The sequence below is a fragment of the Plecotus auritus genome (genome assembly GCF_963455305.1).
Source record: "Plecotus auritus genome assembly, chromosome: 14".
Taxonomy (NCBI): Eukaryota; Metazoa; Chordata; class Mammalia; order Chiroptera; family Vespertilionidae; genus Plecotus; species Plecotus auritus.
In genome coordinates, this window is record NC_137780.1 from 10,611,621 (window position 1) to 10,625,459 (window position 13,839).

Consider the following 13,839-nt stretch of genomic DNA (forward strand, 5'->3'; position numbering starts at 1 on the left):
TGGCTTCTTCCTTCCTTCTTTTCCCTGTTTTTCAAGTTGGAATTGTGCACGGGTGTCTGATGAATCCCCGTTGGTTGTTCTAGTCTATAATGAAATGAGAAAACATCTCCAAACTGGACTTTACACTCTCTTTTTTATGTATTTTCATTCTCAAGTGAGCAGCCCAAAGAAGAAGAAATACAATTTTACCTGGCAGTACTCTAAAGCATATAACTTTTCCACATTTTTTACCACAATATAAATAATCTAAATGTACTTAATCTGATTAAGGCATGCAACAAATGAACCATAAAAATGCTGAAATATCCCTAAAAGTAGGGTTGTGTAAAAAAAAATGTTCCGTACAAAATGATGCTATGAACAAAGACCTTTATTTTAAGGTTGTTGAAGGGATACTATTAGGAGAGCAAGATCTTTCCTTAAATTAGGCATCTTTATGTGTAAAACAAGCTTAGATGAATGAGACAGCAAATGAGAGGATCGGAACAGAGAGGTCGAGTTGTAAAGACTAAATTAACTGCTGTCTCTTTCTATTTGGTCTCCACATGACCGACCACATTTGGCTTTCTTTATGTGGTGCTCAATGCTTACTTCCACGGTTCCCTTTTAGCCACCTGCTACTGACTTCCACGGGGTTGATTTTCATCCGGTTCCATATATTCACCCTGCGGAGGCGTCCTATGTTTTCGTGTCAGTCGGGGGGAAAAACACACACACCTTCTTACCTTCTTGTCTGTCTAACATTTAAACAATTTTTCTCCCTCCCTCCCCACCTTGTACCTAATGAGCAAATTACCTAAAAATAGATACGGTCATCATTCTACAAAACGTTGTATCTTCCCCAGATGGGAGGCCAGTGTGATTGCAAGCGACGCGCTTCTGGCAGAAGGTGCAATCAGTGCCAGGATGGATTCTTCAACCTGCACGAGCTGGATCCTGATGGCTGTGGTCCTTGCAACTGCAATACCTCGGGGACCGAGGATGGAGATATTACCTGTCACCCACATTCAGGCCAGTGCACGTGCAAAGCAAATGTTACTGGTATGTGTAATGCAGGCGTTTCAGTCACATCTCTGTTGCCATCTGGAATAAAATCCTCTATTTGATTTCTTAACGGAAGAGTAAAGCAAATCTCTTTGCTCAAGGCAGGCTGGAAAGGAGGAAAAAAAACACAATCTGAAAGAAATTAACTGTCTAAAATGATTGAATTAATAATTCTATCAAACTTCCGCTGGAAGCTTCCTTTAATCAACCCTTTAGAAGTTTCTGGAGTCGGTAGCCGCTGTACTTCACATGGTCCCATACTAATAAGTCATAGAAAAATATAATTTGCTTACCGCATAGATGTTTCTTTCAGAAAATTAGCACTTTTTCAAAATGGTTTATACTTAATGAGTTCTAAGCAAATGATTTCCCTGCTAGTTTTCTTAATAGACCAAAATAAATGGATTTTTTTTTCAAAATATTCTGTGCTACAGGGTCCTTTGTGATAAATCTTTCCATATTTTCCTATTATATTTCTTTGAACTGTTCCTATGAAATGCAAAATAAGTCAACATAACTCCACAGATCATGTATATTGCTAGGGTTAGTTATAAAGGGCCACATAATTTTAATTTTGTAATTCAGTGCCAAGCTGATTATAATAAACAGCCACCTTCAGTGTTATTTATCATTTTTTTATACGAGACGTGCTTTTTTGTTTGTTACTCCCACAGGTATTTTTCAGAAATTAGATTTGATTATAGCAATTTATTACATCCAACATTTTTGAGGGGAACCACAGCCACATAAGGACAAAATTTATCAAGTGCCCAAAATGCGCTGTGTACATAATGCACTTTGAAATTTTGATATATGAGAATATTATGTGCGGAAAGTTTCCTGATGAAGTGAGTCTCATATTGTAACTGAACATGTCTCGGTTCATATAGGAAGTTTAAAAAAGACCTTTGCCTTTCTATTGTCATTCAAGTCTTCCATCGTTTTTCTAACATTGACCTGAACCTAAAAATAATAAAATCATGCCTAACAGTCACACACACACACACACACGCACACACGCGCGCGCATACATACATACACACATACATATGAACATAGCATTCTGAATAATATTTTCATTTGATATATAACACTAAAATGGATTCTTTATATAGATATACATACATCATTTTATTCAGCTAGATAAGCGTTTCATTTTAATATAATAAAAGAGAATATGGGCATGTTCAATGGTATTACCCTAGGCTTCTCTGGTTTAGGGAAATATTATACCAAAATTTTAATGTAACTAGCCCTTATGCATTTCAAACCTAAAAAACTAACTTCAGAGAAGCTAGATAACCAATTTGTACAGGGAAGCACACTTCGTGTAAACGTTGCCTGGGATGCTGAGGAATTCTAAGACCTTCGAATTCATCTCTATGGCATCTTCTGTTCTTTAACGTGAGATATATTTTAAATTCAAAATGTGAAAACGAAACTTAAAGAAAGGCCTTTAAAGACAATGAAATAGTCATTTCTCTATACAGTGGTGAGATTCCAGAGCTTAAGGGAGAAAACAATCAAAACTTACTATTTACTTAGAATTTGTTATGGCCTCCCTATCATTTACCTATTTTACTGGTGGATCCAGATGGTTTTCTGCAGGAAAATATAAATATATAAATAAATATATAAATATATATGTGTGTGTGTGTGTGTGTGTGTGTATTTGAAGATGAAATCATCATTTTGATATTATTTCTAAAGTAATATCTGCTCATTCAGTATGTTTAATAAAAATATAAACTCCATATGCATAAATTTTTTCTAAGGGGAATTAACAAGTAATCTTACTCAATTTTACCTTGTTAATAATAAAAAAACACACAAAAAAAAAAACCCAGAAAATACAAGTGTGTGTTGTATATGCTTCGGAAAGCAAACCGTTAGAGTTAACAAAACTGTTAAATCTTACTAATGATTCTATCACCAGTAAAATACATTAGCACCAATAATTTTATTAAAGTAGGTCATTCATCTAGAATAAAAAGGGAGAAGAATGTGAATTAAATGCCAAGTGTGCTAACTCGCCTGTACTTGTTAACACCGAATGTGATGCCCTGTAGGCCTTCCCAAGTATCGTTAGGAATAGATTACCTGTCAGGAATATGTATGGCATATTCAAATAAGCACTGCGCATATTTTTAAAACTGATATGATATGAATCCATGTAGACCAATTTTAATAGTTCAAAATGAGTCATAATTCTTGTTAACAATACAGTTATTTTTAAAATTTGCAGCAATAGTGGCCCTTTTTTATTTTCCTTATTGAAATTAAATGATATGCCTTAGGTGAGTCATTCATCACTGTTAAAGAACTTGCCTTCCATTGGAGTTCTTGAATTTTTATTCATACATATACATATATATTATGCATCTCCTTCCCGCTTAGGAAATGCTTTTCTACATATGAGTTCCTGAGTGTGTTTTTGACTGTTATTTTAGTACTGATTTTTTTTTATTGCTACTAAAGCTTAAAATAAATGTTTCAATTGATTCAGCCCCACAGAGTCTGTTATTTAAATTCATGGATAGGTGAAAGCTATCTAAAGAAAGTGTTTTGCATCTCAGTGTTTAGTATTTAACAATGTTTTTATTTATTTTGCTGTGTAATAGGCTTTTTAAAAGTAACCTAAGTTGTCAGAGATTTAAGTATAGTCGCTAAAACGTTTTTCCCGTTTGTGAAATGTATATATGTACTCCTTTAAATAGGAGTAATCTAAACAGAATTTATTTAGTGTTTAAAGAAGTATGTTCTGAATCATACAATATGACAAGCAATGTGATTGCTTTATGAGCCAAGGAGAGCATAATTTATTTTAATTGAAAGTGATAAAATATAGGAGCATATAAAAGCATTGACATAAAATGGCTCTGGATAAGTTTTATTTATATTAATTACCAAAATGTGTGATATTTAGGAGTAAGTATGTATATCCTGTTATCACCAAAATAGTTATCAGCTTAACATTTTTAGGGGGTTCTGATTTCTAGGAAAATAACTATTCTGTTCTTCTGTATGGCATTGAAAATGAGTTTCCCCTTCTTTTGTACATTTTAAATGAGCATGCTTTGTTAAGATAAAATAAGTAAAAATTATAGTTTTACCATAGCTTTTAGTTTTAAAATAATAGTTTTAATATTCATTCAAGAGAAGAGTTCTGGTATGTGTAATAGAGTGACATTTGCATTGAGCATTTCTTTTTGCGTTAAGCAATATGCAAATAGAAGTTAATAAAGCACCATACAAAATCAAAGTTGCATCATCACCAGATTAAGTATCGCCATCGTGTTTGGAGTCCGTGACTAGCCCTGCAGGGAGTTACTTGCGAGAAATCGCCCAACGTTTGTGTGTGCGTGCAGTGTCAGCGTTACCATCGCTCGGGCTTCAGCTACCTTGAAAGCATTCTAGCATCGTTTTCTCCTTTTCCTCTTTTTTACAACAAATTCCATCTCTAGGGCTCCGATGTGATCGTTGCCGTTTTGGATTTAAATTCCTCCCAAGTTTCCGTGATGGTGGATGTGAGCCCTGCCGGTGTAACCCCTTCGGCTCCGTGAGCAAACTCTGCGACCCTCTGTCGGGGCAGTGTGAGTGCAAGGCGGAAGCCAGAGGCCTCCGGTGCGACACCTGCAGAGATCACTTCTACGGGCTGGACGCCGCTGGCTGCAAGGCCTGCGGCTGCGACCCCGCGGGGTCCCTGCCTGGAACGGTCTGTGACGCTGGGACAGGGCAGTGCCATTGCAAGCCCAGCGTTGGAGGGAGACAGTGTGATGGATGTTTGGAGGGATCCTTCTACCTCCAACAGAATAACTCTTTCCTCTGCCTGCCCTGTGACTGTGATAAGACGGGGACAGTAAATGGCTCTCCGCTGTGTGACAAATCAACAGGACAGTGTCGGTGCAAATCAGGAATCACAGGTCTCCGCTGCAGCCAGTGCGGGCCTCACAGGTACAATCTGACCGCGGGCGACTTCCAGGGCTGCCGGATGTGTGAGTGCGACTCCTCGGGGACGTTACCCGGGACCATGTGCGACCCAAGTAGTGGCCAGTGCCGGTGTTTGCCTAATCGTCAAGGAAGAAGGTGTGACCAGTGCCAACCAGGTAAGAGGGAATTGTGCCACCTTCTCAGGGCGCCGTGACGTTTCTTTCTTTATTCCATATCGGGCGATTCCTCTCTGTTACTCCGTTGAGGCTTCTAAAAACGTAACCCACAGCGTCAGTGTTGAGTTTGTATCTTTATGCGGCACAGATACAAGTGCTCAATCTGCTCAAGATCGTGCGGCATGTCTGTCTGACCCTTTAGATGCATGCCAGCCAATGACGTTTCAGAATTGAGACTTACTTGTATTTAATTTCTCAACTTGAACTAAAGAGAGTGGAAAGGAGGGAGGGAAGAGAGGAGAGAGACAGAGAAAGAGAGAAACATCAATGTAAGAGAGAAACATGGATTGATTGCAAGGGCCGACACACTAACCCAGGGGTCCTCAAACTTTTTAAACAGGGGCCAGTTCACTGTCCCTCAGACCGTTGGAGGGCCAGACTATAGTTTAAAAAAATACAAACAAACTATGAATAAATTCCTATGCGCACTGCGGGCCCCCGATGAGTTGGCTGCTAAGCAGGACAGGCAGCGGCGCCCGGCGGGCCGGATAAATGTCCTCGGCGGGCCGCATGTGGCCTGCGGGCCGTAGTTTGAGGACGCCTGCACCACTGTGTATACTGGCCCAAGCAATCTCTCTCCTTGTTTTTGTTTTGTTTTGTTTTGTTTTGTTTCTGGTCCTGCATTCTTACAGATTCAGAAAGTATGTTGAATTTATCCCTTACTGTTAAATTTACATTGACAAATAGAACACCCTTATCTCGAAGTATCTTTGTCATAAGCAGGCACTTCAAGGAGCCAGCTCTGCGGTAGGCACACTAAAACGCACGGCTGGAATCTTTCATTCTGTGTCTTTAAACACATCGGAGAGACCAGTCACTTACTACGGGAGACCGGGGGTGTGAACGGGCCAGGCTGAGGACTCCTGCCTGCCTCTTTCATCCGTAATTGTACATATTACTGGCCCGCAGTAGATGGCTGCTCATAGATTCCTGTCCCACTTTCTTAAAAAACATTATTAAAGGAGGTGTATGTAACGAAGCCTCATGTATTATTCACCTAACCTTACGGGGATGTACAAGGAAGAGGCTTAATTCAACTAAAATTTATAGGCAATTTGTTAAAGCAGCAGCGCGCATTAGAAGGTACATTAGAGCCCCATTGGTTTTAATATGCCATTCAATAACTTGAGCAGAGGTTAAAAATGCTGCTTAACCTCCATTAAGTATTTTAAAAATGCTTTAATGTAAAATTATTTGGAGTGTGTGTACATATATGAATGTACACATCCCACGCTAATAAATACTGCACTGAGGATATGTTCCCGGCGCGTGTTTCCGCGCCGGGCGACCTCGGAGCGTGCAGCTGCAGGCACTTAGTCAGAGGCCAGGCCGGGGAAGCCGGGGAAGGATGGCGCCCGCCGTGACCCGCCGTGTCCTTGGGAACCAGAGGCAGCGAGGGTTTGCCGAGGACTCTGCCGCTTCGGAATAAAATAAAGGCTAATTTATAATGGAAACAGCTCCACATGACACGTTTTGTGCTAATAGGACCGTTCCTCATGCTTTGCTCTGGTGTTTACTTGTGCTTTTGTTTTATGATTCTTTATGATTCATACAGACTATTAGAAAGTAATGCCTGCCCTAGCCGGTTTTGCTCAGTGGATAGAGCATCAGCCTGCGGACCATCTCAGGTTTTAAGGGGTCACAGGTATCCATTCATCTGTCTACCCATCCATCCATTCAGCCTTCCATCCATTTCACTCACATATTCTTGTTTTTTTATAAACAATCTTTTGGATACATTACACTGTACCAGGGAGGATGCTGTATGCTGATGGAAGATATCCAGTCATAAATATATTAAACTTAGGGTTGTATAAAGGTCTGTGGTTTAGTAGGGGAAACTGACTTGTACGTAAATACAACAGTGTGATTATAAATTACAATATTAGAAATTTACAATATAAAGAACTAGAAAAGGAAACAGACTGATTAATTCTTCAAGGATGGGGGATATAGAGAGCTTAGACAAGAAAGTGTTTTCTGAGCTGAGTTTTATAGCAAAGAGAGGTTGGTAAGATACTCAAGGAGAGTACAGCTGAACAGGAAGAGGAAAGGGGAGCAGAGCATTTGAAAAGCATACTTATACTAATTGAAGAGGAGGTTAGAAAAATCTTTTCAACAAGAGAAATTATACCTTGTAATGAATGATATGAACATATATTTATGCATTTATTGATGTTTGGTCAAATCTATGAGTAATTTTTTAGCATTTTTATTTTCTTAAATGTTTTTATTGATTTTTTTAGAGAGAGGAAGGGAGAGGGAGAGAAAGATAGAAACATCAATGATGAAAGAGAATCATTGATCAACTGCCTCCTGCATGCCCCCTGCTGGGGATGGAGCCCACAACCAGGGCATGTGCTCTGACCGGGAATTGAACCTTGACCTCTTGGTTCCTAGTTCCACCCTCAACCATTGAGCAACACCAGCCAGGCCAGACTAGCGTTATTTTTATATAAAACTACCAAATGGAAGAAAATTATTACTGCCTTAATGTGAAGATTAGCATCATCTACGCTACTTTATTCTGAAAATATTGATTTGTAAAACAGTTTCTAAGTTGGTCTTTTGTTACCTGACGTAGGGGAGCCACAAATCCCTCCCTAGACTCTTCCCTTAATATTGTGTCCATTCTCTGGCTTACACTGAGAGTCGTTACTTCTAAATGGCTTATAATTAGTGCTTAGCCTCGGCTCTGCCCTCCTTTTTGGAATAAGGCCTAGAGGTTAAACTTGTTTTCTTTCTCCCATTTTAAGACCTCGGTAAAGCCTAGTTGTTCATGGTCCTCGGGAGGAACATTGCCAGGAAATGGGCTCTTCTTTTATGCCCAAGACAGGTACTGTGTTGTGCAAATAACCACGACAGGAGATAATACCGGCTGCCTGGCTAATAACTTTGAACTCTAAGCATTCTGTAAACCTTCTCCAAGATAAAGCAACGGGATTTTATGATCCGGGTGACTTTTTTGCTTTAGCTGCAAAACACATTGTTTCCCACAGGAGACTAGTCTTGCTTGGGACCAGGGGTTAGCTGAAATAAAACTGGAGGCGATAATAACCTCGAGTGGGCTGATTTGTGCCATAGACATGTAAGCTCGAAGCACTTCAACAAGGTATAAGGGAATGGCATTGGCCTAACGACTGGGCTTCATGTTAAGTATGCGGCACAAAATCATTCTTGGAAAGAAATCTCAAAAGAGATCAGTGAAAACGACATAGACACAAAGATGGGGAACATAAAGTGGAGCTGATGGAGGGAGATCAGAAATGCATTGAGTTCAAGGCGAGACATTAAGGTCAGTTATCTTTGAGCTGCACCCAGGAGTTGAAGCGTAGGGAGGAGGGAAGGGGAAATGGTGTTTTCTACAGTGGGAAGTCATAAAGGGAAAGGCAATGGTCTGTTCAGTTAAGGCAAAAGGTAATCATTGGACAGGAAGGTACCTGAGTCATCCTAATTAGAACTGCTTAAAAATAGGACAACTGAAATACTGGTGGGATTAGCCTCTATAATCGTGCTCCTGAGAGGAGGAGGGGAATTAACCCCCCACAATTCCAATGTAATCTTTTCCTGGAAGCTCTACCTCTAGGTTGCAGCCCCCCGAGGTGTTTTAATACCTTGGTTTGTTCTTCCCTGTGTGCTATCTATTTTTTCCTATGGCATTCTTTATTCTCCAAAACGTGGGCATCCCTATCTTCTGCACCAAAATGGACCTCCTGGTCCTTACAGAGTTACCTAATAAATCATTTCTTGTAAAAATTATCCTTAATCGTTCTAGAATTCTCTGTGGCTCAAAGCTATTGCAATAAGTCTGAGTTAATTCTGCTTCTAAGTATCTCTGCTAATGTGCAATTTATCCAAATTGGAGAGCTGTTAGTACATTCATGATGCTATTGTCATGGATTTAAGGACCTAGGTACCTTCACAGGAAGAAAAGTACACAAAATCACAGCCACAGTGATCTTGAATCCAAAATCAAAGTCTCCCAAATTTGTGACTTTGGTCACATGATAAATCAGATGCAAGTATACACGTTAATTGGCATAGCCATTTGTTATTTCTGGAAAAACGCATATGTATAAAGAGAATTGCTGTCAGTGGATGCAAAGAAGCAAATGACATAGTCTAGTTGTAAATTACAATAAAAGTGACAGTATTTGTTCTTTCCAACTGAATGGCACAGATTTGGAGCTTCATTTTTCATTCTCCTTGAGCTCAATCTTTTCTATTTTACTATTCCTGAAGCTTTGTAAGAGAGACTATGCAGGGACTAGAAGATAAGCCCATTGGTGATGGCTGTGAAAGAATGGCTTGTTTTCAGCGAAAGCCTTAAATGAGTCTTGCAGTGCTGCAATTTCCTTTTGTTCCTCCCTCAAGAACAGGTGACACAGTATGGATTCACTCAGTGTGCATGCTCTTTCTCTCTTTCGTGATCACTGATATTTTATACCTTTAAATTTGTGACCACGACAGTTGTACAATTCCTTTTCATTTGCCAGAACTTTATTCATTAGACTCCCTCTGAAATCCCTCCCCCCATTTTTTCATTAAAATTTCTTAATGTTATGCATGTGTGTGTATATGTGTATGTTCACATGTATGTATGTATGTATGCATATACCTGAAGAAACACACATGTCAACACCAAGAATGGTTTCTCTTTCATTTTTCTACTTCATCATTCAAATGCCCATATCCCTTTTAATTTCATAACTATGGACTTCCACCTTTTCTAGATCCAAGAAATTTGAATTAACTTGAAAATATTTATGAATGCTATTTTTCTTTTTGCTATAATAAAAATGGGTGCATACTTAATTTAAATTATGTGGGCTTAAAAATATAGTACTTGTGGAAATAAATGCCTGTTTTAACATAATTGGGTACATTTTTTGCCTACTTTGTGACAAACGCAGTACTAGATGCTGGGGAGACAGTGATGAGCTAATCCGTTGTGGTTCCTGCCTTCATGGAGAAAACAGTCTGGTGGAAATGAGATTATAATTTTCATGAGACTCCAAAGGAAATAAATAGGATGCTGTGAAGCTGTAACGGGCATGCCTAAGCTGGCCTAGGTTAGGTTTCTCAAGGAAGTCACAAGACCTGTTGTGTGAGGAATGAGCTAAACAGAAAAGGGGGTCAAAGTCCTTTCAGCAGACAGCGCCTCCTGGAAAAGGCTGTGAGGCATCAAGAGAAGAAAGTGTGGAGCGGACTGAGCTAGTGATGAGCAGCGAGTCGATGCTACAGAGAGAGGTGGGACCTGGATTGAGGATTAAAGGCCATGTTAGGGATTCTGGTATTTTGTTCCTAAAGAAATAGAGAGCCACTAAGTTATTTTATTTAATATATATATTATTGATTTTTTTACAGAGAGGAAGGGAGAGGGATAGAGAGTTAGAAACATCGATGAGAGAGAAACATCGATCAGCTGCCTCCTGCACACCTCCTACTGGGGATGTGCCCGCAACCAAGGTACACGCCCTTGACCGCAATCGAACCTGGGACCTTTCAGTCCGCAGGCTGACACTCTATCCACTGAGCCAAACTGGTTAGGGCCATTAAGTTATTTTAAATAGAGGAATGAGATGTTGAAATTATACTCAGAAAAAGGCTGTTCCGGACACAATATGAAGAATAGACTGAGGGGGACAGGAAAGATATCATTGGATGAGGTAACCTCAAGCTGAGGAGCCTGGGTTTGAATCTGGCTTCCACTGCTTGTCATTTTAGGAAAGTTGGTTAATCTTTCTAGCCTCCAGTTTTATAATTTGTATGACAGATATAATAATAATGCCTGAATTATTAGCATTGCTGAGAGAACCGTTTGAGGTCATGAATATAAAGCTCTTACCATAGCCTCTGGGATGGTGTTGACTATGAAAAACTTGGTGGTGACTTGAACTAGGGAGGTGACAGCAAGGATGGAGAGGAGAGTAAAAGTCTTAGAAGACAATACCCATTGACTCGGGAATTAGGTGCACGAAGCCAGGGGAAGTGAAGGACGCAAGCTAGTCGCCAGTTTTAACAAAAATACATTATTTCAGATATTTTAAACTATTTTTATTGTTGACACTATTACAGTGTCCCCATTTCCCCTCACTTTGCCCACCTCCATCCAGCCCCTGTTCCCCTCTGGCCTTCACCCCACTGTTGTCTGTGTCTTTGGGTTATGCATACATGTTCTTTGGCTAATCTATTCACCTTCTGTCATGAATTTCAGGTAATTTTTAAATATAAGCAAATATGAGATGGAACATACTTCTACTAAAAAAGTCATTAGAAATTCAAATTTAACCGGGCGTCTTGTATTCTATTGGCTCTCATAGCAAGGATGTTTCAGGGTTCTAGGTTGAGTATCTGAAGAGATGGTGATGCCGTTGGTTAAAATGAAGATGATTAAAGGAAAGTCATGAAGTGGGTTTTCAATGCACTGAGTTTTAGGTGCCTGGGTCCAAAGATAGCAGGTACAGTGACAATCATTGACTCAGCCTCGCTTTGGTGCTAATTGACACAAGGGCTGAGCACAGCTATAAGCCCATTTGTATCGGGAATTCATTTAGTGCCCCTATTGGGAATTCATTTAGTTCTGTGTTTTGATGTAATCAAAATGTTATCGTTTAGAGAAAAGACTGACTGGGAAGCATATATAGAATATCTTCACTTTTTATTCTAGGTTTTTATATCCCTCCGGGCAATGCCACCGGCTGCCTGCCCTGCTCCTGCCCCACAGCTGGGGCAGCTCATGGCGTCTGTAACGGCCGGACTGGCCAGTGCGTTTGCCAAGATGCTTCCACCGCTGGCCTGCGTTGTGACCGTTGTAGGGCCCTTCACTTTGGATTCGATCCTCAGACGGGCAGGTAAATATTGATGAGAATTAATAATTAAACCTTTTTGTTTAATTATATGTACAGTGGCTTTTTTTTCATAACCAACCATGACTTTGAGTGGCAGTATCTTTTGTACATCGCAGTGTTTTCTGTCCTGCTTAGTTGGTTGATATATTTTTGACTCTTTGATGCCTGCGTTTATTAGACATAATGGTAATTCTTCAATATTTTCTAGAGTCCCAATATATAGGTTGTCATACATTGATAGATATACCCAATATTAGGGCCTGGGGATATTTAACTTGATAAAATCCTTTTCCCTCGAAGAACTTACAATTTGAATGTGGAGAAAGACAGGTAAGGAAATATCCCTAGAAGAACACACACACACACACACACACACACACACAATATAAGAGCTAGAATAGGTAACATGTATATCTATATTTTGTTTTATGTGGCCCCCGACTTTATTGCTTATTTATTAATTTACTGCACCCATTTATGTTGCCCTTGCCTTTCTAATTTAGATTGAAAGACTGGCAGATAAGGAACTTACCTTTATATTCAGTGATATGATTTCCCCCTGTGTATAAAGTACATTCTGAAAATAAATTAATCAGTTTTCAAAGTTACACTGTCTTTAATGTTCTTCCCATTTCCTGTATATCTGTGGGCATTTACTTTCATGCATTTGTGGTCATTGCTGTATTTGTGAAGATGAGCTGGAATGCTAATTCCATGTGGGTTTCTTTTTCTCCCGGTTAGATTATAAATATATCTCGGGTTGGGACTATATCCATTAATTCTTTGGTGTTCCTGTCTCTAAGCAACTAGTATGTGTTTCTCATAAACCAGTCAAATCTGTTTCTCAGTGTGTGTGTGTGTGTGTGTGTGTGTGTGTGTGTTTATAATTATAATTGCTAATTATTCAAGGGTTTGAGATTATTGGGCTCTTTTCAACACACTGTCCCTCTTGCCTGCCTTTGGCCCTTACACTCTTCATTAACACCTCGACTAGAGTGTGGACAGGGTGATAGGTTAAATTACTGAAAAAACCTCAAACCAGTTTATTTGGCTTTTTACTAAAATTCAGTGTGATTAAAAATAAAACACTTTTCCATGATATTTAAAATATTTATTAAAACAATTTTTTGTTCTTACTACATAGCATTTTTTTAATCCATGCTGCTGCACTTCAGTTACCATTGGTATATTGTTCTGTTAGTCTGAGAGCACAATTCTCCCTTCTCTGCATTTTGGCTAAGATCTAGTGTCTAAGAGCATTACTTTGTGTGCCTCTTCTCTCATGCACTGGCTGGGAGTGGGGGTCAGGGATTCACTGGACTAACACCCCAAAGCAGGCTGCTGTTGCTGGTCTCACACATGTGCACGCTGACTTTTCCTGAGGTTGGCACTGCCATGCGTTCTTCATTGATCTCTGATCTCTGTCCCTCCGTATCTCTTACCTACAGTTTTAGTGTAGTCACCGGCATCACTTTTCTGGTTGGTTGCTAATTAATTTTGCAACCCACAGGAACTCCAGCATTTTCTCTACTCAGGCCCCCTTAGACTTGGGGGTCACCCTTTGTACAGACGCTAAGGCAGCACCATGCTGTCTGTCTTCCTTGTGGTCCGCATCCAGTCATGAGACCTACACACCCCTCCTTGCCCTGTACCATACTGTTTCCAGTATCACAGTTTTGTAATGTATTTTGAAATCAAGCAGTGTGATGCCCCTCGTTTTGTTCTTTTTGTATAACTTGTGATTTTCCATTTAAAGTAACAGTAGGACTTTCTCTAAG

At 39.7% G+C, this 13,839-nt stretch overlaps 1 protein-coding gene across 1 annotated transcript in view; it reads left to right on the forward strand.

Moving 5' to 3' along the window:
• Nucleotides 1-13,839, forward strand: part of USH2A (usherin) — a gene marked incomplete at its 5' end in the record, with an annotated part of 419,390 nt that overhangs the window by 63,235 nt on the left and 342,316 nt on the right. Inside the window, 3 exons of the mRNA XM_080650916.1 lie at nt 846-1,041; nt 4,509-5,150; nt 11,881-12,064. Coding sequence (XP_080507042.1) covers nt 846-1,041; nt 4,509-5,150; nt 11,881-12,064 — 1,022 coding nt within the window. The remainder of the gene's footprint in view (nt 1-845; nt 1,042-4,508; nt 5,151-11,880; nt 12,065-13,839) is intronic.